This window comes from Anomalospiza imberbis, chromosome 6 (genome assembly GCF_031753505.1).
Source record: "Anomalospiza imberbis isolate Cuckoo-Finch-1a 21T00152 chromosome 6, ASM3175350v1, whole genome shotgun sequence".
In the NCBI taxonomy this organism is placed as follows: domain Eukaryota; kingdom Metazoa; phylum Chordata; class Aves; order Passeriformes; family Viduidae; genus Anomalospiza; species Anomalospiza imberbis.
The window spans coordinates 59,201,200-59,228,517 of NC_089686.1; the positions used below are offsets into that span (position 1 = coordinate 59,201,200).

At 39.0% G+C, this 27,318-nt stretch overlaps 1 protein-coding gene across 4 annotated transcripts in view; it reads right to left on the reverse strand.

Annotated features, from left to right (window-relative positions):
- Positions 1-27,318, reverse strand: part of SYT9 (synaptotagmin 9) — a 63,098-nt gene that overhangs the window by 18,426 nt on the left and 17,354 nt on the right. For all 4 annotated transcript variants that reach the window (XR_011000367.1, XR_011000368.1, XM_068194695.1 and 1 more), the window contains exons 2-3: positions 13,888-14,239; positions 11,261-11,807 (exon numbers count right to left, since the gene is read on the reverse strand). Coding sequence is in view for 2 of the 4 variants with exons in the window: in XM_068194695.1 (XP_068050796.1) it covers positions 11,261-11,807; positions 13,888-14,239 (899 nt within the window). In the remaining 2 variants the exon portion in view is untranslated. The remainder of the gene's footprint in view (positions 1-11,260; positions 11,808-13,887; positions 14,240-27,318) is intronic.

Consider the following 27,318-nt stretch of genomic DNA (forward strand, 5'->3'; position numbering starts at 1 on the left):
GCTGATTTAACACTGAAAGGTTTCTCAAAATAAGTGACTTTTGACATGATGATGGGGATGAAGACAGTGAGCATCTAATGCTATAGATAATTTTTTTTTAAAAAATACCTGTATTGTAATGAACAAAGTATTACTGTTACAGATGGGATAAGAAGCTTTTTATATGTCCTTTTATGATAAAAGCTTGGTGTCAAATGAAGTGTTTTTCATGGCTTTCCCAAGAATGCTGGTGTTCTAAACATTAAGTGAAGGATTTGGAAAAGGAGTTGGAAAATGAGAAACAATGCTGAGTTACCAAAAGGCATGGGTCAGAGTGCTCACAGCAGAAACCTTGGGGGAAAATAATGTGTCTTCATTCCATCAGGATGGCTGCAGCCAGTCAGAAACTGAAGAAGCAGATGTTGAACTCAGGTAATTTCTGATGGAGAGAACCCTATCTGCTTTCTTCAAAACCAAAGTTGATAGCTCACTCACACTTTAATCATCCGATTTTCGGGGAGTTCAAATCTTTGTTGAGTACGTCATTGTCAGGGGTTTCTTTTGTAGAGAGGAATAGAAGGGTGGTAATTTGCTTATTCTTCCTTTCTATTGCATTTTCTGATGTATATCTCAGGCTACCTGTTTACATGATTTCATTTGTCTTTTGGTACTGATACTTTACAAAATACTATTTCCACAAGAGGACGTGGATGAAATCTGAGCTTCAGTGGGAATTCTTTCCCTGACTTTACAGTACAGTAGAGTCAGGATCTAATCCTCAGCACTACTCATTTCAACCTGCATAAAGTGTGGTGGTCCCAAGAGAGTGAAGTTTATAGTTAAATTAGCATTTACTGTAAGATTCTCTGCTTAGTGAAGTGCAGATATTGAAAGGTTTTCATTATTTTTAAGTGATTCCTTTCTTCCTGATGATCATAAATATCTCTCTAGGGTGCTTGGAACTAAAGTCTTCTGTTCTTTTTCTATAATTTTTGTACACACTTTTGTTTCACTTTACAGCATACATATTTATTTTATTGTTGGGGTTATTCAGAAGAGTTATCATAATGCAGATCAGATGGTTGATTAAATCACAGCTGGCTTTTAAAAATACTTATAAAACCCCAGCATGCTTTTAAAGAGAAAACACATATAGAGTTCAATGAATTCTGAAAACAGATGTACAAAATACAGTATGGAGAATTGTTCTTTTGTTCTTTGGAGCTAACCTTCAAAGTATTTCTCCTATTCACTGCTCCTTTCCAAATAATTTTACTGCAGGAAACAGGAGATGTTAGGCAGGGGGGCAATGACTTTAGACACACATTCTGAGGATGACAGTAATTGGTTGCCCGGCAAGAAAGGCGATGTTTCCTGATGTTGTGATAAACCGCTATTTTCTTAGATGCCAGGTTTGCCCCAAATATCTGAGTGGGGGATTTTCCCCCAATAGTTCGTATAATCCACTGTGAAAACCTCCAGCTGTCAGTTGTTTTCTGCTTCCCTGACCATCACAAGCAAGATCCCACCACTAGTCAGGAATCCTCTTCCAGATGGTGTACGTAGCTTTAATTTGAAGTTTGCCTGGTGAAGGGAGTAGTGAATGATTGAGCACTCACTAAGGTAAGAGGTATTTTGTGACTCCTGTTTTCTTGAGTAAATAGAGCAAGGTGTTTAATCAAGCAATGAAGGACCAGGAGAATGTAGCTACACAAGTCTCAAATGTCATGATAGCACAGACATTGCTAATGCATTCCCATCATTTGAGCCTGTCACTTCTCCACAGTACATGGTGTGAAATGCTCACTCTAAATCTCTGTTAGGGAGCCACAGGAAGGCTCAGATACTGCAAAAGCCTCTCTGCCTCATTTACCTCTATGAATACTTCCAGTAACTTCAGCAAGCCTAGCTACAGGGGTCATAATAGCCATGATTTTAGAATTGGAGTGTGTATTGAGCATGCATCGCCTTTGTGAGAACCAGTGCAGACTTCAGAGATTTGTGTGTTTGTCATTTAATCTTCCCCAGGCAAGCACAAAGCAATGTTGCCATGGCCTGTTGGGTTTTTTTCAGGGAACATCACACTTTTTATGTTGTTCCTGATACACATGTATTCAGAATGTTTAGAGAAATGAGTGTTCATGCCAGGAAATGAAATGAAATAGTGAATTAAAATTAAATTCTCTGCTGCAAAGGCGCCATGAAGTTGGGGCTGGTAAATCTCGATGGAAAAGCTTTCAGTCAGGTCTTCAGCTCTGCCATTGTTTCTTCAGCTCAGCTCTCAGAAAAATAGCTCACTTAGCATGAAAGAATGATGCCTTCTGCCCCTCTTCCCCTGGGTGGTTTGCTGCCTATTTTTCAGAAAGTGAAAGAATGGAGTAGCAGAGCTGTGGATCTTTCTGCAATGACCTGGGCAAGGTTCTCTACAGAGAGAGCCCTCGTGCTCTGAGGGGCTGTGACTGAACACAGAAAAGCTGCCACACACCTCGACCTCCACAGCCACCCAGGGACAAACAGGGCCTCCACAATATCTGGAATTATACTACTCACAGCAGGACAGAATATTCTGAAATATTCTGTCTGAACCCACAAGCATCACCCGGCCCAACCCTTCAGTGAACAGCCCTTACAGGGATCCAATCCACAACCTTGGCATTATCAGCATCCTGCTCTCACCAGCACAGCCAATCTTGCACTAAATCTTAGGAAAAATGGTTTGTGTGTCCTTTGAAGTTCCTACTGTCATTTATGGCAGTTCAAAGTTTCCTGGATGAGGAGAAAAGCTAGAGAATCTATACATACATATGTAGATACATACTATGGGAATGATATGTCCTTCTCCCCAGGTCAGGTCCCACTTCAGCTGCAGCTTCTAATGTTTTCCCCCTACAAGGGCATTGGAGAGGTCTGAAGACAGTCCTCATGTCATTATTTAGAAAATGGTATAGCCTTATCTTAAATTTGGCAAGGTCTACAATTTAATCTCATGCCTCCTAGCACTAGTTATGATCCAGCAATTCCTCCCTTCCGTACAGATGACATTTTGTCCTCTGTTACAGATCTTGGAATCCTGAGAGGTTAAAGTGTGACACAGCTGATGTCTTCTAACAGGACTTTGAAGGGGGCCAGACAAATCTTTTGGTGAGAGAAGAGCCTGGGTGTAGTGGCACTTTCTCTTCCACCTGGGTCACAGACGTGCTAGAGAAGATGAAGTCAGGACTGTGCCCTGGCACTTCCACATTTCAGGCTGTGTTAGCATGCCAGCCTGTTGGATCTGGTGTGCTGGAGGTGCTTCCCAAACAGCTCTGCTGTCCCCTGCCCCAACTCCCAGGATACCCTGCTCTGATTCAGGGCCCACTTACAGTGAATCCCTGAGGGAACTGGAACAGAAAAATCCACTTACTCTTAAATAAAAGGCCCTGCCAAAATAACATGAGGACTGGGTAAACAGACTGCACGGAGAGGGAACTGTAAAACTCCGAAATACCCTGTTTGGTGGAGAAAGATGCCTGATGGCTGTGATATCTAGTGGGGATTAAAGGCTAAAAATGGCTTGAGGCTTTTCACATAAGCACAGTATGTTCAGAGGGAAGAATACTTTCAAGTTTGGCTTCAAATATTGAAACTTAATTTAAAGAGTAGGATTTTGCAGAAATTTTGATAAATCCATAAGCTATTGAAATGCTTTTTGTGACCTCTGTTAAAAAAAAAAAAAAAAGATGGAGTAAGCATTCCCAAAATTGTTCAATAATTAAATGAGTGTTTGAAGCGATTTTTTTCCCCTGCCTGGCTAAATACATGTTTAAATTGAAAGTTATATAACATTGTAGAAAAAAAGGCTATGGCACAGTCTAATCCTGAATTATGTGCAGAATGGTTACAACCAAGATTCCTTTAATACAGCTATTTTAGTCCTAGCACTGTGCAAATGCTCTTTGCTTGTCTTCAAGAATTGCTGCCTATGAATTGTAAAATACTGGAGCAGGATTTTTTTGGCATTTGCAGCTCCCACTGACAATTTTGGATGGTATAACTGAAGGACAGGCTTGGCTGACCAGGATCACATTTTGACTTTGGTTTATGTGCAGTCAGTGTTGCTGTGAGCTTTTTCTCTCCCAGAGCCTTGCTTGAGAGAGATTTCTGGGGGAAAAAAGGGATTGGCAGAGGAGGGTGAGAAGAAAGGAGAAGGGGGACGTGTGGAACGGGGACACTTAGAGACACTTCCACCAACAAGGAAGCAGGAATTTAGGATGGTGTCTGACCTTTTTCAGCATGCAGCTAATGCGTGGAGGAAAATACTCTTCATATACCACTGCTGTTCTGGGGTTGTTGTGCCAGGGAAACATGGAGGACACAGGGACCACGGTGAACTCAAGAAGATCCAGCACTGATGGGCAGGGAAAGTAGCAGTTTAGAAAGCAGCATTCTCATTTGATAAGGAATTTTGAGTTATTTCCACTTTGAAGCAGAATACCCATTACTTGACTCGAAACAATTTGCTTTCAAAATATTTTAAAATATAGTTGTAGAAGGGCATTCCAAATGAGAAATCAAATTATCTTATTTTGAAATTTCAGTTTGCTCAAAATACTAACTTGAAATACTTTTTTTCTATTAAATTTTTTAACTGGAATGATGCCGTTTCTACTACATAGGTTTTGTTTTTTTATTCTTTTGGTTCTTTTGGCTGCTTCAGTTTCTTTTGTTTGGCTGATTTTTTGTATGTAGGTTTTTTTTTTTGGTTTTTAATTTCTTTTTTTTGTTGAGAAATATCCATCCTGAAAAAGCTCCCTTGGAAATTCTGATGGCCACACTCCCGGGCTCTGTAAACTTCACATGGTGCATACACACGGACACAACTCTCTGAGTTATTATTTCCTTAAACTGCTCCCAAACCCCCAGTAAATGGTAGCTGAAACCTCAGTAATATTACAGGATCCATCCTGTTTCTGGCCATGCCTGTGGAATTACAAGGCTGTTGGGAAATCCCTTGCATGAAATAGACTTCACTCCTTTTAGAGCCAAGCTTGCAGTGCTTGTACCACTGACTCGGGACCAACAGAAAAAAATTCCTTATGAAACCACTGCTCTCCAAGGCACTTGGCTTTTTTTTTTTTACTCCTGACTCTTCCCAAGTTTTGTTGTTTATTACTCTCACCAGTTGCTCCAGCAGAATTAGGCATATGCTGCCTTTACCTTTCTGAAAACCTGTGAATATTTTATCTCTACCCTGTGTGATTGTACATAACCGTGTCTGTCCTTTGTTTAACCATGCTGAGTGCTGGCCCCGAATCATTTAAATGTATGGCATTCCTGACAAATCTTCCGCAAAGTAATTATTACAATCATTACATTCACAAAGATAAAAACCCCAAAAGACAAAAGGAAAAGCCCAGTTTTGAAAATTAATGCATTTAAATAGTAGTTAAAAATATATTTAAAAAGAAAAACATGGGCTGCAGCTGTTCTCTACTGTACACTGAGTACTATACCTGTTGTGCTGATGCTGAAGCCTAATTAATTTCTACTTCCTCCTTAGTGTGGTGACCCTTAGGAATTGGAAGGATTAAAGATCTATGACTTCCCAGCATCTTTTGGCTATGAAATGATTCATTACACATGCACTTTCATTTTTTTTTCTGTATAGTTGATTAAGAATAGACAGAAAATATAATGCAACAAAGGGTGACCTTGTGACTCAGGAGAAGATGAATACCCACTGATCTGCCTCTCAAAGGCAATTATGCTTTCTGGTTTTGGGGTTTTTTTGAGTACTTCTGGTTTTGATTGTGTTTTTTTGGTTTTGGTTTTCTTTTAAATTTTTTATTTTAATTTTTAAACAAATTCATTAAACAAGGTGAATCTTACCCATTGTGTTTACTGCCTTAAAATAGCCATCAAATAGATGTTGTTGCTGCTAAGCTTGTGCCATGATTTTAAACAGGGAGGATTCATGGGTTTGCAAACCTGTCTCTTCTAAAGAGACTTGCATTTGCAAATCAATTAAATAGGTACATCTCCACAACCATAACTGGTTGCTTCCCTGATGCCAAAGCCTAAAGAAATAGAACACCAGGTGAATACAGGATAGGTTTTCTGTATTGGAAAAAAAAAAACTCAATTTTTGTTTCTCTTTTACTGACACACAAAAAAGTAGATATGGCACTTGACATTGATGGGTTGGATTTGAATTCATAAACAGAGACTTGGTTTGTTTCTGTTCCTCCTCAAATTCAAAAGTTTTGTTAACCACTGTAAATATTTTAAAGGCTTTTCTGAGCCCTTGCTCACTGCCATCACTTCTCCAAACCCTGCAAGTTGCCAGAACAGGGATTTCAGAAACACTAGCTAAAACATCTTGACAAGCTAAACAGTTTTTAGAACTGGAGTAGGTGGACTTAGCTGACTTCCTGCCAGCTCCAGAGTCTGCACACTGTCGAGGGAGATAAGCAGTGCAAGCGGAGTGGATTAGAGCTGGTGCCAGGAATCTGCAGATCCTGGACCTGCTCTCATCTCTGCCATTAGCCGCGCCGTGTCCTGAGCAAGTCCTGTCCTTGCTGGCCAAGCCTGCTCCTCTGTGGGTGAGCTAGGGGCAGGATTTACCTCTTTCTTTCAAAGAATGTTTATTTTCCTCGATTTTTGAGGGTTTAAGCCCTCAGCCCTATGAGCTGCACCTATTCATGTGCATTTGGCAGATGCTGAACTGCTCACAGCTCTTAGCAGGAATGGACCTCAGCCATGCAGCCTTTGAGGAAGTTCTTTTCAGTTCAGTCAGATTTCAGTATTTTATGCTTTTATTATGCTTTCCATGAACAACTGACTGGAATATTTAGCCTCTTTTCATCTCTCTTCCACACATACTGTGCTTGGCATTAACATCTTCAAAACAGGGAACTTGAAACTTCCTTCTGGTGATGTTAATCCAGTTGCATCTCAGTTATACAACATAAATGCCTAAAAATACAAATTCTGAAATCTTTCTTGCTTGGGCAAACTCAAGAGCAACAGCCATGAACAATTAGCATTTTTAGAATGCAGAATTTCAAATACTTATAGCCACCCTAATTTTTAACTCTCTCCTTGCCAAAACACTACCATGCATTTCAACATGCATATTATTTTTTTTTTTCCAATATACTTTTATTTCCTTAATATGTGCTAAAGGAATTCAGCTTTATCTGATACACTGTTGTGTTTTTGAACCAGGGTGTTTTGACTTGCAGAGCTTGAAGATTCCTACAAACAGATGAAATCAATCTCTTGGCTTTGAAATTTCTGGCACATGCTGGCTCTTTCTGGATGTCAAAGTGAACAACTTGATATACAGCTCATGTCTCTTCATAGCTTTGAACTATCCATTACTCTCTTTTGGGTTTTAGTAAACACATTCCTTAAAGTCTGTGGCATGTTACTTCTCAAAATCTATCTGTATTACCCAGGGTCTTGTTTCTGTACTCTCTTCTCTCTTAGATCCAGAATATTTCCTTCTGTTTCCATTTCTATCTGCACCTTGATATATTGGGGCTTTTTGCGATGAGAGAAAACTGCCAATTGGGTGTTAGGAATAGGAATTTTTTTAAGTGTATATATGAACTTAAACATACAGAAAAAAGAGCAGTTTTTGTTGTTCAATGCCTAGATTTTAAACGTAACTATATTTGACAGCTGAAAAGAGCATCAGTGGCAGAAGCTATTACACTCTAAGACCAAAGCCACAAAGTTTACCTGCTAAAATGACTTCCTCACTCCAGTTATTCCTCTCATCTAAGTTGAGAAAACTCTTCAAGAAAGTTTACCTGCTTATCAAGTGCTGAGCACTTTGAGAATCCCAAGAGCCAGGAGGAACCAGAGCTGTATTTCCAGCTGGCAGAAACGCTCTCTGTGCCCTGCATTGGCTAGTGATGTTTAACAAGCAACTTTTGACAAAGGATTTTCCTTTCTAGGGGCACAGCAAGTTATGTAAGAGGACACTTGGCACCTTCTGAAAGAGAAGGTTTTCCTTTATCTGAAATGGACCATCTGACACCTTCCTGCTTCATATCTGACACCTTCTTCTTTCATGGTTTTCCATTCTATCTTGTGACAAAGCCATGTGTTTTTGCTTGATCCCACTTGAGTTTGAAGATGGCAACCAAGGCACTATCAACCACTTGTTTTTTCTCCTCAAACATGCCATCACTTCATGAACAAATGCAACCAAAAACCCCACCCCAAACCCTGACTATGTTTTAGATGCTACTAAACAAAACATGACAACAAAAGAAGCCCAGGCTAAAAATAAAAAGTATCTTTTTTTCTTGATAAGCCAGAAACCAGTGTAATCTGACTGTTAGATAAAAAAAGCTTATCTAGTTCATTTCATGCTTATGCTAAAGTTGATCCACTTAATTATTTCTACCATTATACAGCCCACTGCTGCCTTTTTCCTGCTTGGAAAAAGTGTCAGTGTTACAGGAGAGAGATTTTATGCTCAGAGGACCTGGAATTAGAAAAACAGTCATTTTGATATTGGAGATTTGTCTTTGGCACCAGACTGCTTCTAAGCACGTAAAAATTTTTTATGCTGAAATGTGTCTGTGTTACAAAATAATTTCAAACTCTGGGATGGTAAGAGATGTTATAGTCTAAAGAATGAAAACTGCTGGTTTAGGATAAAAAAAATCTACCACTGTTATTAGAAAACAGAGGAAAGCACATAGCATAATAGGTCAGTTTAATGGCATTGTTTGCAGTAAAGCTGACATTTCAGGCATAATCTGCAGTGCTCACTTGAAGTAGGACATTTTGCTGGGCAGAGAAGGATTTGATACATTCTTTTATATTGCTGTGTCAAATTGGATTAGAACATAATAAAATGGAGAATGTAAAATAAAGGCCTTTGGGCTCGCTGGTTAGGCAGTTTAATAAGATGCACAAAGAATTAAAATGAATTGTACTCTTCAGAAGTATGACAAACCTGTCGTGCAGTTTGTGTGGAGCTTCCCTTTTTCTCGTTCATTTCCTAGGAATATCCTTCCTGTGTGCACTTTCTGTTGACCTACATAAAGTGAATTCCCTTCAGTGACTTTGCCCAGCATTTTTCTGTTCTCTAATTATTATTTGAAACAAGACGATGCTTGAATATAAATTACTGAAAATCTGTTACAGTTGATACAGTTTTGGTTTCCAACCATAAACTTCCCTATGGGGCTCAAACCTTTGCCAAAATTTATTTCTGAGTTTCACTAAAGCTGTCTGCTGGCCTGGAGAACAGCCACAGGAGGATTCACTGCAGCAGCCTCACCAAGTAGCCCTGCATCAGGATCCAGCTTCTGCTGTCAGGCTGAGAGATATCTCAGCTACACAGACGAGAAAATGAGCTGAAATTTGGTTTCTTAAATGATGCATGGAGTATTTCTCATAACCTCATGGAATGAATTCTAACCTTTGAAATTTCGGAAATGTTAATTGGTAAGCCGGGTACTCCATACTTTCATTTATCTGATACTCTTATCTCAGAACTCACATCACCCAAAATTGGATGTGTCTCCTATGTGCCATGAGTCACTTGCTTTGAAAAGGCCTCTGTTAGCTGGAAAGCCAGTGACAAGTCTCCATGGCAGGTAGTGTGTTCTGTTTGGATAAACAGGGTTACACTTCATGGGAGAATTGGTATCAGGAGGAATTAATAAATGACTCATGTTTCAGTCCTGAATTTCATTTCATATATTACAGAAAATCTGAATACAAATGATATGCTGCATCACTTTTGAAATTTGGAAGAAGTGATTCAAAAGAAAATACCAGAGCCAATCTTCTGCCTAAGTTAAAGCAGGGAAAAATGACCTGCTCATATCAAAGCAGCCCCAGCGTGCGTGCACATTCAGCTTTCAGTTGACTGCGAAAAATGAAGTTGATCTTTGGACACTTAATGCTGTATGAAGGCAGCCTTTCACTTGGAATGACTGTCATCTGCTCTGTCACATCCTTACTTTTCCCTTGCAGCTGAAAAGCAGTAACTTCTACAAAAACCAGATTTATCCTTCCTGACACCAAGCGTCCATGCCCCTGCCTGTACCCCAAATGAGGAACTGCTTGTGCTGCTGCTGCACTTCCAGCCTCATGTGGGACGGGATTGTGCAGAGAATTCTCCTTAAAGCTAGGAAAATATCCATTTCCATAAAGAATTTTCCAAGGAAAAACAAAATCAAATTGGTCTGTAATATGGGCATGTTAGCAGACCACAGAGGTATTCGGTGAGGGTCTGAATTCAGTAAAGTTATTTGTCTCAGAACATCCTTTACTTTTCAATGACTTCTTATTCTCAGCTAAGCAGATGTTTCAGTGCTTTCCTGAACCGTAGTCTAATAAACTTACCCTTTGATCTTACTGCTAATGATGTCTGGTTTATTTGACTCTAAAATGTGCACTCCACTGGAGTATGGTTTGACATAGCAAATGAAATGTTTCCTGACACTTGGCACTGGTGCCTTCACCCCTGTGGGTTTCTGCAATGTATCATTCTCACTGAAGGTCTGTCCTCCCGAGGATGTGTGGGATTCATCTCTAATGGCATTACAAGGAGGTTGGCTCCTGCTCTGAGTAGAAAGCTCCTTCTTTTTTGGAAGTAATTTCCATGATTTTATACCTAATCAATGTTTGGATTCCTGCACAGAACTTGATAACAGAGATTCTGGGATAACTGAAATACAGACTTCTAAAATACGTTCCTCATTTCCCTGGGAACACAGCGATGCCAAACAAAGAGTTAAACCAATTCAGTTCACTGCTTTCATGGAACAGCATTGTCTGAACTCTATTTGGCTGGATTATAGCTGTGGGGTTTTCTGACTTTATGAGAATGAAGTCTTCAGTCTTTTGAAGAACTGAAGATTGCTACATAAGAAATGTTGAATCTGCACTTCTGGCTGATTAGTGTGCTGTAAGTTATATAAAAAATCATGCAAAACAGGAAGACAGGCAAAATAAGAAAAGTAATATTTCCTTAAGTAAGCTTCAGATTAAGTAAGATTAAAACATTCTCCAGCATTTCTGCCCTATCAGCAGGGCAATGACTAAACTCACTGTCTCCTACATAAAACATTCTTTAATATATCCAAGGAACAAGAATTGAGGACTGAAAATGTACTGTCAATTTCCCTGGATTAAGGTCAAAACTTGAGAAAGAGAGAGAATAGAGTATTTTCCTTCACAAATTGAACAGACAATTTCAATTTTAATCAGATTAGGGAAATAAAGTCAGAAACAAATAAAATTCAAAAAGAAGAATTATAATACTTACGTTGGTGACATATTCAATATCCTTCCAAATATTACATTCCCTGGGAAAATCTGCCAAATCTAAAAAATTATCCACTACCACTTGGCCAATCAAGTCGTGCCTGGAGAATCTGTCAAAGTCATACACAGAGAAATGTAGTTTCCTTGTGTTGAGATCATTGTAGGGGACAGTAAATAAAAAAACTTCATCAAATACTGGATTTAGGGTCTTTCTGTGCACTTTAGTCTGGTGTTTTGTTTTCCTGTCAGGGAGCAGGTATATCTTCACGTAGGGATCTGAAGTTCCAGAGAAGTCCTTTGCCGGCAAGTTGACGGCCTTGTGAATCTTCACTATCAGCTGCTCTAGATCACAGTCGTACTTGAGGATGAAGTTGAGTTTTCCACAGGCCTTGCTGTTACTCCTCCGGCCGTCGTCCGTGTCCAGCGATCTCTGCTTGTACAGCTCTGGCTTGATGCGGCCGATGCCTGTCAGCTGCTCCTGCTTCTGGACCTGCTGGATGTTGAAGTCAGGGTTGGACAGGTTGAGCTGTCTCCGGAGCGAGTTGTGCCTTAAAGCCAAAGAGAAAGAATTGAAACAGGCTGTGCACACGCGCTGAAGATCCCATTTGTGTTTGGTGTTTCCTTAACGTACGACGGGGTCGGGTTTGTAACAAAGGGATAAACCCTGAGACCCAGAGTTTGTGAGAGCTGACCTTCAGCACCAGACTGCTAATGCCACATCATTGTCTGTTCCCATGTCTCAAGCTGGGCTGAAACGGTTTGCTGATCACTCCAACAATTGTTTTCCTTTTTTTCTCACACCTGATGTAATAAACTCTGAGGTACTTTGGCTGAAAAGCTCCTTTACTTTCATTAACTGAGGTTAAGAAAGTTGCTTTTAGCTTCGGTCCAGTGAAATTTAATAATTCACACTTACTGTGACTGAAATTTCTCCTTCATGGATGGTAACAAAAATCAAATTTTCAATCCCTGTTGTGGTAGGGAGATGTGAAAGTTGAATTAGGTAAAACTCTAATCTTTTATGAGTTCCATTTTATTGTCCTATTCATATGCAGCAATCAGTGTATTGGAGCACCAGGAGCTCAGGTTGAACACAGAAAGAGCATGTGGAAAATGCCAGCACAGGATTAATTCAAAGCTATCTATATTGAATGTAATCAGCAAGAGTTCCTCTGCTATAATTGTTCATTCATTCCTGGTAAATATCTGTTTACCCATGCTTAAAGCAGGAACAGCCTCTTATATGCTATCCTAATGTTTTTTCTCTTGTTGCATAATAAATACATAATCTTATGGCTCTACATTAGTCATTTCCAGCATAAAATATTATCATGTCACCAAAGGAAAAAAAAAAGTTCAACCCTAAAGCACCTCATGTCAGTGAGAGGCCTAGAATATCCTGTGGAGGAATCAAAAGAGGCTAGCAAAGAGCCACTGGGCTAGTGCTGTACCTTCTCCAACTGAAGTGCTTCTGCTTTGACTCAGATATTTGCTGGCTCTTAACATGCTGATCCTTATTCTCGCTGTATGAAACATAATCCTTTTTTCACCTGCCCCTGCACACACTCTCAGCCTCCCCCTTTCCTCTTCCCTTGTGTACTGGTTTTCCAGTTTCGCTGGAGACTTCACTGACTCTTGTTCAGTCGCTCTTCCCCCCACAGTCATGATTGTGGTTAAAATCTATGATTTTTTTAATCCTATTTCTAACTCTTGCAAGAGTTTCATTAGCTTGCCCTACTTTTCTTCTTTGGAAAAATCTTTGAGGAGATATTACTGAGTGTTCAGCACCAGTGCTAAGTGCAAATGAATATGCTTTACAAGCTAAATCTAGGCTGTCCTGGTGCTTTTAAAGGATGCAGGGCTCTGTGTTATCCAGCTCCTGAGGGAAAAGCACCAATGGGACAGTAGTTGTGATGCCTTAAGAGTTTAGCTTTTATATTTTTCATACATTTGTAATCCTGCAATTCCTTAGTGTGTAACTCTAAACTCCATATTGAGTGTGAGCTGCTGTTATCCCAGTTTGGTCAGGCAGAACAATTCCTCTCCAGGCCTGGGAATCAAGGACACCTCACTTTCTCAGGCCCCAAGAGTTGTAAACAAAAGTGAGTTGGGGAGGAGTAAACTGGGGGTAAATGACTTAATTACCTGAAGCTGTAATTGGAAGATCAATCCCCAATATGCAAATGAACCAAACTTACAAAAGTATGAAACCCGTGGCGCATCCTCCATTTTAGGTGTAGCCCCTGGGTGGGCTTTGTCTGCCCAAAATGTACCTGAAGGCCCTTCAATAATGGGCCTTCAGGTATTTTTTTATACTTACTGAAGATTATTTTATATTTATTCAATAAATATATGTATTTATTCAATGAACACAACTGCATTTTATTCCCTTAATTTTGCCTGGTGCCTGTTTTTAGGTAGTCCCAACATGGCATCAGTTGAGAGAAGAGTGGAAGAGGATTGTGATCCTGTTGCTTCAACCTACGAGGTTTGTACACCTCAGTGAATAACTTATATATATATATATTTAAGGAACGTGGCAAGAGAATGATACCTTGTTTTAAGATCACTGTGCCGTGCTTTTTGGGCTGTATTCGCGAAGAACAGAGAGAAATTGGAGTTACTGACCGGGCAGACGAGGTGGGCTCAGTGGTCTGGCGCTGCATCCGCACGTTGGGCACGCAGTTCTCCTTGGCTCCCGCCTGGGTGTCCAGCGGGAGGTCGGGGGACGTGTGGCTGATCTTCATGGAGGCCTCGGGGTAGGCGGTGGGCTGCCCCAGGTAGTCCTCGCTGTAGTCGCGCTCATTGGCGTCCGCGTCCGCGTAGTGCAGCGGCTCCTGCTTGCTGTCCTTGTTCCCGAAGGGCAAACCCCGCTCCCGCCACGGGATCCAGCACAGCTTCCAGGACACGAACAGGGACACGCCGAACAGAGCCAGGCCGCAGGCTGTGACAACCAGGGACAGCAGGCTTATGGAGATATCTGCAAACAAGAGAAGCGCAGCCGTGTCACGCCTCGGCGCTCTGGGTCTCCGGAGCGCCGACACGGCAGGCAAACACCTCTGCACTGCAAATTAAATTCTGGTCCCTGCAACAGTCATAAAATTATTAAAAGTTCTCATTTCTTTCCCCCCAAGGGAAAAGAAGAAGTTTGGAATTCAGTGTAAGACTTGAACCTAGCTTATAATTTCCCTACAAAAGCTGGGTGGGATGAAAGTTCATTCTAAATGTGAAAAGGGTTTTTCACTTGCTCACTCCACTTCCTGTTGACGAAAGAGCCGTGCCTGCAGTACATTTTATCTTTTTGGTTTTCTTTTTCTTTTCATGTAGTGAAGTTTCCTCTACCTGTTTTACCAGTTCTTGCTAGCTTCTCTTACAGATCCTCTATTAGGCTTAAACACCATGAAAATATGCACACAAGCACCTCCGTGACATGAATTTTTAAAGTATTGCACTGCTGTATCTTGGTTTATTATTTTAATTCCATCCCATCTAATTTTAGACTCATTCCTATATTTGCAAATTATTTTTGACTATCAATGCATGGCTTGCTCTTCTTAATCTAATTAGGACACCAATATCTCTTTAAAACTGAGGTTTTACTGGGTTTTTTAACTCCAAAGGCTCTTTCTTTTCTTTTTCCAAACTTCTGGTATAAAAAGGAATGTGGAGATGAGTTTTCTGTTGTTTTTTCCCCCATTTCCAGCATTATCCTACTCCATCAACAGAAATAAGTTATGGGAGTGGGTTCTGCTATGTTTTGCTTTAAGTTGCACGTTGGGAAAATGACTCAGTGGAACAGCTGGTTTTGTGGTTACAATGTTTTTGAAATGAATCTCTCTGTGGATTACACAATACATCATGCCTTGAACACAATTAGTGAGGATTCTATTTTACTGCCTTAAATTATAAACACAAGCTGATCAAAGCAATTTTTCACACTGTGTGTAGGTTCAGAGTGTCAGGCTGCATCTCTCTAAGCAAACAGCCAGCCTGAATTCTCAAAGGATGACAGAAGGTTGAAACGCACTGCTTCTACTAAGACAATTATTTAAAAATGACAATTCAAATGAAACAGCCCCAGTCCATTCCAAAATAAAAATAACATTTTTTAAAAAAAGTGGACAAGTCAATACCTTCTGCCCCTGCTATGAGTCTCATTCTCACCAGCCAGCCAGATTAAATTTCCACAGTGGGGGGAGTGACACTGCAATCCATTTCACACAGGAGCTGTCCAGTTTATTTTGCATGCTGCAAACCAATTTCAAACAATTTTAGCCAGCATGGCCCTTTCTGTCCTTCTCCGAGTCATATCAAGACAAAGCTCATGAACAGTGGGGACAGCATAGCGGCTGCTTGGAATTACAGCAAAGAGTTTTCCAGAGATAAAATTAATTAAAGAAATTCCTTCCATGCATAAAAGAGAATTTGGGAGAGAGTGGAATGGTAGTTCTTGATACTTTTTGAATATTTTTTGGTAAACAAATTGGCAGTGGAGGCAGAGCACAACCTCTTTTTGATTAAAGAGCTGAGGATCAAGGATACAGAAGTGAAAGAAGGCCTTTAGAATAAAGTAATTTGTCTTGGATTTCCTGGAGAAGTCTGCAAAAAGGCCATTTCTTTCAAAGACCTGATTCAAGTAAATGACCCAGCATTGAAAGAAATGAGAAATTTGGAGTTATCCGAAGCAGCCAGAAGATTACAAGGTGAGAACAGAAGACTGGCCAATGATAAGGGCGTGTGAATATGAAGGTGAGGAACAATTTGAAAAGTAGATCAGCAGTCCCCTACCCTACCATGAAGATGACTTGAGCAGAGGAAGTTTTCTAGAGAACAGACACTGTGAGAAAAAACACATGAGGGCAATACAAACTGTTTTTTCACCTGGAGAGTTTGGGGGGCTTTAATAACAAATGTAACACCTTCACCTCACAGCTTGCCTGCAGAGAAGCTGGGCAGCAAACAGTGCAGGTCACAGCATGACAGGGGAGTTTTTGTCCATCATCTTGGTTTTACTTCTTCCCGATTCCTTTGTGGCAGGAAGAAGTTTTTGTATGAAATTTTTGTTTCTGTGGGTGGAAAAGAGACCATCACGTATCTGTCTTGCTTCTGTGGAAGATAGCAGACTAAAGGGTAGTGCTCTAAGCTCTTCCCTTTCATCAGACAGTAATTTTCACATCCTGTGTGCCTGGCAGGCAATTTTCAACAACAGTGCAGATCCATGGTGAACATCTAAGGTGAGCACAGTCCCACGTGAAGAGATTTTTGGCTGCATCCCTGAGCTGCTTTTCTATTAGCCACTTGAACTGTTACATACTGTATTTTCTCTATAATTTTTACTCCATCTTTCCAGATGTCTGAGTTTTTCTAAGCCTGTTTATCTGTATTCTCCTGTGGTAGCAGTACTCATCTGATGCCAGTGATTTCCTCTGCTTTTTAATGAGAGCAGGGTAAGTCTTTACTACTTTGTCCTCACAGAAATGAGATCTGCAGCACAGAAAGTGTTCCTCAGAAATCCAGCTGCTTCTGAATTCCCTCTGTGAATGCCATGACGCCAGCCAAGCATCTTGATATGAATCCAAGTCAAAATTTCGTAATTCTACCTTTGTCATCATGGCTGCACTAAGAGCTGAGCTCCCAAATTCCAGCATGTCAGAATACTTGGATTATAGCACATTGATTATAGCATGCTGCTGCTGGGCAATGTGTTCCCCACTACCAGAAGAGGCCTTTGGATAGACAGAAAACAAGAGAACATACCTGTAGCGTGGCCCCAGATTAAACATTCTTGAGACCTGGTAGCTGCCTTTAATTCTTTGTCTATTGAGACTGTGACTTCGTTGTTAGAGGACTGGGGAGGCACTGCCATTATTTCCATGCAGCTCCAACAACCAGGAATTCAGCTGTGCTTTCCAGGAAGGACACGGGCTCTCTGAACATCTTGCTCATGGCATTGTCTTACAGATATTCGGATGCAATAATAAATTTTTGACCAGGTTTCCATGTTTCAATGCCTTTTATTCTACTGACTTCAACCTCATTTATCTACTATGCTTATCTATCAGCATAGTTTTTTCAGTTTTTTTTTTTTTTTTCTTGTTGTTGTTTGTTTGGTTTTGGGTTTGTTTTTTTTTTTCTTGTAGCAATCACAAGGTTAAAAATGATGTGAAAACAGCAAGTTGAGTTTTCTACCTTTGGATCACACCATCAGTTGTTACCACAGACCGGAGAGATGAATGTGGCCTTTCTGTCTGTGACAGATTTTATTACAGTCAGTGAGATAAAAAAACCCCTCAGCCCTTTTATCAAAAAGACTCAGTGTGGTCATTGCTGAATGCTGAATCTTTTTATTTTACATTTTTTTACTTACATTTTAATGTAGATCTGTTACACAGAAAAGAAAAATCCCGCTTTTTATGTCAAGAGATTGTATGATAGGAATATAAATTATCTTGTCTTCAGATTCTCTTATTAAAGAGAATCACAGAACCTTTGGGGAAGGGATCCCTTCAGATCATTTAGTTCAACACTCTGCCCAGGCAAGGTCACCTCACACAGAATATGCACAGATGAAATTTCTCCAAAAGATGGAGACCTTCCCAGCCACTGTGGGCAACCTATTCCAATGTTTGAGAGTCACCAAGTAGGTTGATAGAATAATCTCACTTTGGCAGGGATAAAATACTAAGTGGGTTACATTTTTTAGATCACAATAAACAAAATTTCAGTAACGATGTAAGACATAACTGCACTTTGTAGATTATCTAGTAAAAATGCAATAAAATTATGCTTCTATTTATATTTCAGAGGTTTTTAGTACAGATCCACTGAACATAAACTTTTATATTGACTTTGAATAAAATTGTATGTTTTTCTAGAAGAATTTGAATTGTTTTGAGCTTTTACATACATGGTGCATGAGTGTTGTTCAGTATGGGAGGCTGCAAGACCAAAGATAAATGTATAATGATTCCATTCAAACACTGACAGTACCACAGTGCAGGCTTGTGACTTGTTTTTTCTGGAGTAAATCATTGTGCTTTATCCTCTAAAACTCTGATGCTGAAAAATCTCACCAAAAAATCAGACCAGCAAAATACAGAAATGTGGTGGCTTTGCCTTTTCATATGTGAAAAAAGGACTGAAGGTTTTCTTTTTCCTCCTTGTATTTATTAAGTTACCATTTGGATTGCTAAATTTTATACAAAATAAAATATCTAAATTAGCCAGCAATGGGAAAGGTCGATAGCTAATGCAGATCAATTTATGTGTCTAGACATGCAATTGGAGCTGTGGAGTCAAAAAGCACAAATTATACTGTTTGGATTTGTCTGACTCCAAAAGATTCAAATAAGAGCCAACATATGAGAAATAAAAAACAACTGAACAGGCAATTTCTCATCATCCAGGCACAGAGGGGACATTTAATCAAAGGAACTGCTGATCAATAATGTAATTATTTAGGCAATCAAGTTGTTGGTTGCCTGGATGTGACGGGTGTTCTACCAAATGAACTCCTATCCCAACAAACTGGCTGTAATTTGGTTTAACTTGAGGCTGAAGGAGTTTTACTAGAAATCCTAACTGGGAGAGTTTTTACACATTCTTGTCAAAGCACAACAAACTTTCTTCTCCCTGCTGATTTACTCTCCTGTTTTTATTAAAATGACTATTCCAATATTCCAGAAGTATTGTAATATACAGTCAATCTGTTGGGTGAAGTTTGGCTAGCAAGTGGTGAAACAAATCTCAGCAATTCAAAATCTTGCAATACAGATTATTTTTAGTGCAAGAGATGCAATCTTTCCCTATTTACACCCAATAAATTTCAAAAGGCATTCAAATAAAATAATGAAGAAATTTTTTTTCTGAATAATCCTATTACTAGAATACAGGATATATTGGGACAGATCAATCTTTGCAAATATGATTCTGTCTAAATCCAGTGGAAATTTCAAGCTGTCATTTCCTGAGGAAAAAAAAATTCCCCTTTTCATTACTTTTTTGTTGTTTGGGGGGAGATTTTAAGGAATATGTTTTTGAAGTCTGGTTTCTTGAAAAACAATGAGAACATCAGTGCCTATTGCTTAAATCCTAGCTGTGATTTTGACAATCTGAATTGTTTTTCTTTTGTGCAAATACATCCATGGAGGGTTAGTAGCCATCATTCAGCTCAGTAGTTGTACTGCAGGAGCAACTGGAGGGTTTTTTTTAAACCTAAGACCCTAAGTTTTCCAGAGAAGAAGTGTTAGGATCAAGTACCTGAAGCAATTTTTACCTGGCATTGCACTGTAGTTTCCTCTGTGCTTCACAAGTTTTTCTTAATTAACATAACCGGCACTTGTTCAGGATGGAAGGTGTCCCTTGGCAAAGACTCCTGGGACAGAGGAATAATTCTCAGCTAATGTATTCTTCTCTGAAATGTTGTTAATTATCCTTAATACCTTGTTTAGAAACTTTCAGTGCAATTCTTTAAAGGAAGGCAGCTGAAAACCAAGGGAATGAATCTCAAATTATATTCATTTTATAACACAAAGATGCTCCAACTGTGTCTGACCCTGACATTTATGAGTGTGGACCCACAAAACAGGCCTAAATGAGATCAGTGTCAGGGCTTCACACGGTAGTAACATTCTCCATGCTCTGAAGATATATTTGTAGCAGGGTCTCACTGGTATTTGAGGCTGTTATTAGCTTTTAGTGATTTTTTTTTTTATTCCCTGGTTGTGTGTTCTACATCTTCTAGGTAGGCTTTAGGGTATGTAAAGCTCTTGTGTTGGTTAAGGCACGGTTCTAATCCTCTGAGTGGCTTGCATGTCTTTTTATTCCTGAAAAGTGTTACAAATTCCAGTTTATCAGTGTGTGCTTTCTCTTCATCTGCTTTGCTACGGTTACAAATTTGTTTAATGTGTTTTCCAAATATTGCTTAACATTAACTAAGTCTCATAAATGTAATCCTAGGACTTCACCAAGGTACTTGTCAATTAGCTTAAATCTACATAAATTTCACAGCACAATTTCCATATGAAATCAGAATTACTAGATGGCCATACAAAATACTCACAATAACAAGTGCAAAAGCAGTAAGAGATTTGTTTGTGCTGAGTATTTTTCTAGCAGAAATCGCTGTGATACAACTCAAAACTGACAGAAGATTGACATAATAGTTTATTGATAAGATCAGAAAACTAAAGCTTAAGGCAAAAAAAACAAACCCAAAACAAACAAACCAACAAAACCTAAAGCAAATTGTTCATGGACATTAAATAACAAGAAAAAAGTACACAGAACACAGTAAATTACACCTTTTTTTGTTTTGCAAAAAGTTTAGCTTACAAAGAAGAAAAGTTATGTAAGCACAATGTCTTGTTTGTAATTCAGGTAAGGCAATTTCATACTTAGATAGTTGATTAATTACAAGTGAAATTGTATGTGAACTTGTTCTAAGAAGAATTTATTACTGTTTGCACAGAGGATCTCTAATATATTTAGTCTGCATTAATGCGAATATCTTTGACAACTTAGCTGACACATAATACTGTGCTACAGTTTGTAAGTGACAAAAAAGCCTTCACTAATCAGACAGCTGGCTTCATGAGCAGTGATTTTTAAAGACAGAGCTGAGAGGAGTCGTATGTCCAAGGGCTTGCATTTTTCCCTGCCATCCTGCAGCAGTATCTACTGACAAAGAATGATGCTGCTCCTCTGGTGAAACGCAAGCTTTTGCTCCGCAAGTGACATGGACACCAAGTGCAGTAGAAAAAAAGAATTTTTCATGTCTGCATATACGCGGCTGCAGTAAAATTTTCCCCAGGTCCCCATGCCTCATTCATGGTTCTTTTTTGCTTATTATTGATTTCTCTTTCAATACACACTTCATACGAGTGATAAAATGTGCCAAATTACTGTATACCTTTGGTTTTCTAATGCCGAGCGTAAAAAATTTAAACTGGGGGAAAAAATCCATAAATTAAAATAGAACAGAAGAGAGGACAGCAGTTCTAAAGATACCATGCCAGATTTTCAAGTACTCTGTGTATGGAGATGGCTTTAATGGTTCTATTTTACCCTGTTAGGAAGAATCATGGGGAGTGATACATTTGCAGGACAGGAAAAGTAGCTGGAGCAAAGGAACACAAAATCTTCTAAAAGCCATTTGGCATTTGAGGAATGCTTGTGTCTTCTTAGCTAAAAGGGAAAGCTGGTGATATTACAAGTGGGAAAGGAATTTTGGGAGCAGACACACACTGCAAATTCTTGTGACCATCAAGCTTGTGAGGTCCTTCACAGTGAGCAGTTGTGTTTGTAGGACTAAAGTTCCTGTGACATTTTCTGCTTCTTCGCTGCATGTGTTAAATCACAGAATCAGATTATTTATTCCAAGAAAACAATTAATGTGATGCATTTTGACTTTTCTTTTCCTTGCAGGATCCTTCACAAAGTGAATGGAGCTGTTAATTAATGTTTTGCAAGTGTTTATCCTGGCTTTTTTTACGCTATGCAAAATAGAAGTTCATGCAGTAATTGAAGGATTTAACTTCTCCTCTAGTTGAACAAAATGACTAGTCACTTTTGGCAAATACTGTGTATGTTCCCTCATTAGCAGAATGAAAGGTTTTAATAGCAAAATGAATGACAGAGAATGAATAAAGAATAACCGAAGAGAAATTTTCCAGTAGAAATTTTTTTGGACAAATTGCATGTGTAAAAAATTATGAAACTGTCAAGATTTGTGAATATTTTAATGACTAAGCCATCCGAGCACACATTAATCTTGAATATTATGACCTTATGAATAATAATGAAGAGAAATTGCCATTTATTTCTGCAGTATATAGCCAGCAGCAGGAAGTCCCCAGGTTATGGAAGAGCAAACAGCTCATTTGAACCACGCCAATAAGCTCCAAGTTCCATTATAGTCCTTGAAAGCCCAGTAAGCTGCAATAACAGTAAAGTGTTTTAGAGTACTAAAGGAAATGACAGAGCAGCATTTCATTTCCCATTTGTATAAAACTGTACAGGAATATTCTCCCAAAGTGCTCAAAACGACAGCTAGAGAGATCATAAAATCATAGGATGGTTTGGGTTGGGAGGGACCTTAAAGACCATCTCATTCCAATCCCTCTGCCATGTGCAGAGACATCTTCCAAAATTTGTGAAATTAAATTAAGACAAAGGACTGAGAGATGTGGACAGAGCACTAAAGAGTATGAAGGGCTGTTGGAGCTTCAACAAAATTTAAGTTTCACATTAATACCTAAAGACTAAATATATACACACAAATCTATAATGTGATGAATATGATTAACAGATACTTTCACAGAGACAGCCATGGTTAATTAGAGTTGTGTTGCTCATATAGTTCTAGTCAAAGTCTGTATTTTTCTTTCAAACTTCCAATCTTTTTCCTACTAGAAGCACTGAATTTCACACACCAGTGGTCCCTCCTTCTCTATAACCTTATTAAGTCTAGTGGAAACAATTAGCCTTTCTAATTTTGAATGACCTAACAAAAAATATCTATTTTTGAACCTTTTTTAATTTTTTGGTGTATTTTTTTTTTTAATAAATATTTAATAAATAAGAAGATAGTATTACTTTTCTGGACAATTTACATAGAGTAGAAGTGCAAGCTTCTCTTTAAAGCCAGATTGCTTGCAATGGAAAAGAGGTCAATTATTTCATTAGCTTCCTTTTCAGAATCAACGACTCTAAGCCTACATTATGGGAGTCTGGCACTTGACAGTGGTTCAATATTTACAGTACTTGCTTTACATTTAAGGAAGAGCCAAAATTCATTTGCTTTCTCTATATTGGCAGATCATAAAAAGGTTGTCACAAGTGTTGAAACCTCACAAGGGACTTCAAGAAAGTTGCCTGCCTAGACTGATATGGATAAAGAGGAAATTTATTGCTTATTAGCATCACAAATCACTAACATCTTAAGCTGATTATATAGCCTGATTTTTCTTTTAGGAGGGAGTTGCTGGCACAAAAGGAAATAAAGGCAGCCTTGAAAGCATTTATCTTTCTCAGAAGAGGAGCCAGATGCACTGCAACACTCACATTGACTTCTGTTAAAAATATTTCAGCCACAGCTAATGTATTCTGTGTCTGTTGTTCTTTGTGAACTTAGGGCTCCCACTTCATAAAAGGAAGATTTTTGGGCTGATCCGTAAGTATTAGGGGGTGATGAAAGCCTTACTGGCAGGGATATTTACTACTAGAAAAGAAAATGAATTAATAACTTACCATCAAATCATGTCTACTATGAATTCACTGTTAGGAAAGAATATGGAATATATATATATTTTCTATTCATACTCCATTGCTAGAGAGCAAAAGAAATAGCTTAAGTCTTTCAGAATTATGAGTGGGTAATTCTGGAAGTCATAAACTCATAGAATCATTTGGCTTGGAAAAGATCCTTAAGATCAAGTCCAAATGTCTTGTCTGTCAACAGCACTGTCTAAGAGAAAACTGCAGAACAGATATGAAAACAGAGAAAATCAAGAGAAATCTGAAGTGAAACATCTTAGGAATGCAGCAGCTAAAGAACAGAACTGAGAAACAGATTCGATAATATTATCATTCAGACTGCTCTTCTGCTTTTTCATTCCTAGACATGGATTATTTTAAAGCTGAGATGCTCTTGGAAGCCTTCCTAATTTTGGCAAAACTGAATACAGAAAAGAACTTCAACTTGCTTGTTTTTGCAAAGCATATACTAAAGAATGTATGCTTTGAGTAAGATCTGAATAAATCTGGAATGTTGTTTTCTTGGGTTTAATTGTACAGCCATGCAAGACATTTTAATAAAAGCAATCTGTAGAAAGAACAAGTAGCAACAACTCTTGTAAATGGAACAATTTCTTATGAATTGCATCATTTCATGTTGTATTTAGTCATGAATATAAAGTTGAAACTGGGCAGCTTGAGGGGTTTTTCTCCTTGTATTTCTCACTCCACAGTGGGCAGGAGGCATCCAGTTCTGCAGCTTTCTCAGGGAACAGCAAACTGGAGGTACTGTAGTTCACTGAGGATGAATTCAGGGTTTACTCTCCACAGCTGCTGATTTAAGCACTTTGATTGTGCTGTGATAGATTAAAAAAAGGGAAAAAAAATCAAGATGATAATAAATCTGAGCCACGCACTTCAGCATCAGTGAAGCAACCATGGGATTGCTGCTCTCCAACATAAATGTCAGAGTTCACAGATGGGATGCAAAACTCTTGTCAGTGACTCAGGAAGATCGGAGTATTAATATGCCCTTAAATTCCCTGAGTCAAACTGGGCACCTATACCTGGAGAAACATGGCCCTGCCACACAGCCAAAGGGGCACACTCAACAAATCACTTACTGTGAAAAGGTCAGGGGCTGCTGAGAACCTGCTGGATTCATAAGGAAAACAAATCTTTAGAAGGAGACAGGTTGGGGACAAGGGACAAAGATGAGACTTGATATAACCCTTCGTGCTGTCAACCCTGATCCCTCTGGTACCTTTCTGTTAACAACACCCATAGCTTTGTACCCATAGAATAATAAGCCAGAAATGCCACAGAACAATATCAATAGCTAGTTCTTTAAGGCTAGAAATTCTGGCAACCATCAAGACTAAGATACTTCAGCATTTATGAAAAACAGCCTATTTTTGCCCTTCCACCTCTATGTAAAACCAGACATTTTCAAACAAATACAGTCCTGCAATCCTAGAAGTGACTTTCTTTTTCATTCATCTTGACATAAAAGTCAAGATAGTAATGCTTCAGCATTTCAGGGTTTTAAGGCTGATAGTAACTTCACAAACACATTAGCCTTGCATCTGTCTGGGGGTTTCAAAAGCTGCAAGGGGCTTCATGGTGGATTTTGCACCTAAGAAAAGCAAGAGGTATTTTTATTTTAGATATTTAAAATCACTGTGAGCCACAACTCAAGAAACCTCTGAACACCAGAGACTATGGCCAGAGGAGGGATCAGAAGCTCTTATACAAAAAGTCATTTATAGCAATGGCTGCATGTTGAACCCAATTTAAGGGTATCAACCACTTTAAAGAAGTGTGTTAATTTGATGCATGTAAAAATATCCAACAATTAAAATATGAATGGTTAATATTTTAAAATTGTTCTGAAGATTTTAATCTATTACCCACTACAACAATGAACAGGCACATTTAATACATTCCAGTTTTCCAACACTGCAGATGGATCCACACACATTTACTCTGGTTTGTTTGTTCAGAGGTTTCTCCTTTGCTTTCATTTCTCCTTTGCTCCTGTGTTCTTCTCCCTCTCTCCATCCCTCCCCTTTGACATACACACTCACACAAAACCATCCCAAGTCTAAGATACATCAGCATGGGTGGAAAGATAAGATTCTGACGTATGTATTAAATACATATAAAATGATCACTGACATAAGCTTAATAAATGATATTGCCTGTAGGGCTTTGGTGGTCTAAAAAATTACTAATGCTGAGTAGGATAGATGTGTATGGCTGAGTCACAGCTCCTTGCTCTGTTTTGATGGAGCTGTAAGGAGCTGAGAGAGAAAGCCAATGCAAGCTTCCCTCCTTGACCTTACAGGGACTGAGTCACCCTCCCTGGAAGTGTTTAAAAGGTGTCCAGGCACGGCACCTGGGCACTCAGGGCCTGGTTTTCATGGAATTCCCAGTGCTAGGTTAAGAGTTGGACTCAATCCTAAAGGGGCTTTTCCACCCTTAAAGATTCTATGTTGTGATTCAATGAAGATGTCATCAGTCATCAGTTATCAGTCACAGGGAGCTCAGAATTACAAAGCTAAACCAAGCAGCACCTATGAGACCCTGATTTAAGGAGTCATTTAATTACTCTTCAGGAGTGATTAAGAGAAGGAGGTGACACTTTCTTGTCCAAGTCTCCAGACCACCTTTCTGATGCATAATTTACTTCATTAATGTCCATCAATTTACAACATGCCTCTTGACGTCCTGGACTATGACATGAAGGTCCATTAAAAATATTTTTCTCTGGTGCTTTCAAATATCATATGAACAGGAAAAGACATGAAAATTCAGATTTTTAATTGGAAAGATATAATTTTTAATGTTTTAAAGAGCAATTTGCAAGCTATTTTTTTCAGTCTTTATTTAAGTTTAGTGACCTCTGCTATATATCTGAGACATAAGTGACAGCCTTCTGTCCTTATTTAAATAATCAAGGAATCTGACATTGTTGATAGGGTGAGTAATTTTTTTTAAATCAAGATTTACTCATGAAAGCTGTGAGAAAGCATTAAAATGTGTCTGGACAGACACAGTTAAAACCACTGTGAGTAAATCTGTATCAGTAGAATGTTAATGGAATGTAAACAGAGCAGAAATGTGCTCAGAAACCCAAGTGGATATTTGAAGAATTGTTTGTTTTTCTATTCACAATACCAAGTAGACCACAGAAAAAAGCTGTTAAATTATCTCAGTGATTAAACTGTTTATCACTAAGTAGCTTTTCCCTTTATAAATGTCACAGTTACTTAAATGTCTTTTTAGAAATAGGAGCAGAAACCCAAGACGCAGCACAGTTCTCAAGGTGAGCCTTTGTGAAACAGTTTGAAGAGCTAAAAAGGGAACCTGGATCTTCTCACTCCTCACTGTGAGTCTAGCAACCTTCCAGCTGCTTCTAGAGAAGCGTGATGCCACTGAAGAGAAGGGACACAGGGAGTTTGACTAGCATAGCTTAGCACACAAGCAAGGTACTGACCACCAGACAGCTGGGATAGCTTTTTCAAATAATCCAGCTAAAAACGAGTTAATTAAATTACTGAGTCCTGAGAAAGCTGTCATTTCTCCAAATGCACCTGCTTTCAGCAGGCACACGGCCAAAACGTGAAGGACTGAGAGGATGAACAGATTTTGGAGAAGGAAAGTGATACAGGCAGCTGAAAAGCCACGTCACCAACCCTGCAGAGTAAAAAAACTCATGCTGAGCATCAGTTCTTAGGTTGTAAAACAGAAGGATTTCTATTTTTTTCCAGAATAGAGTCTAGGAAGACTGAAATACCTATGAAATCTATGAATCATAGAATG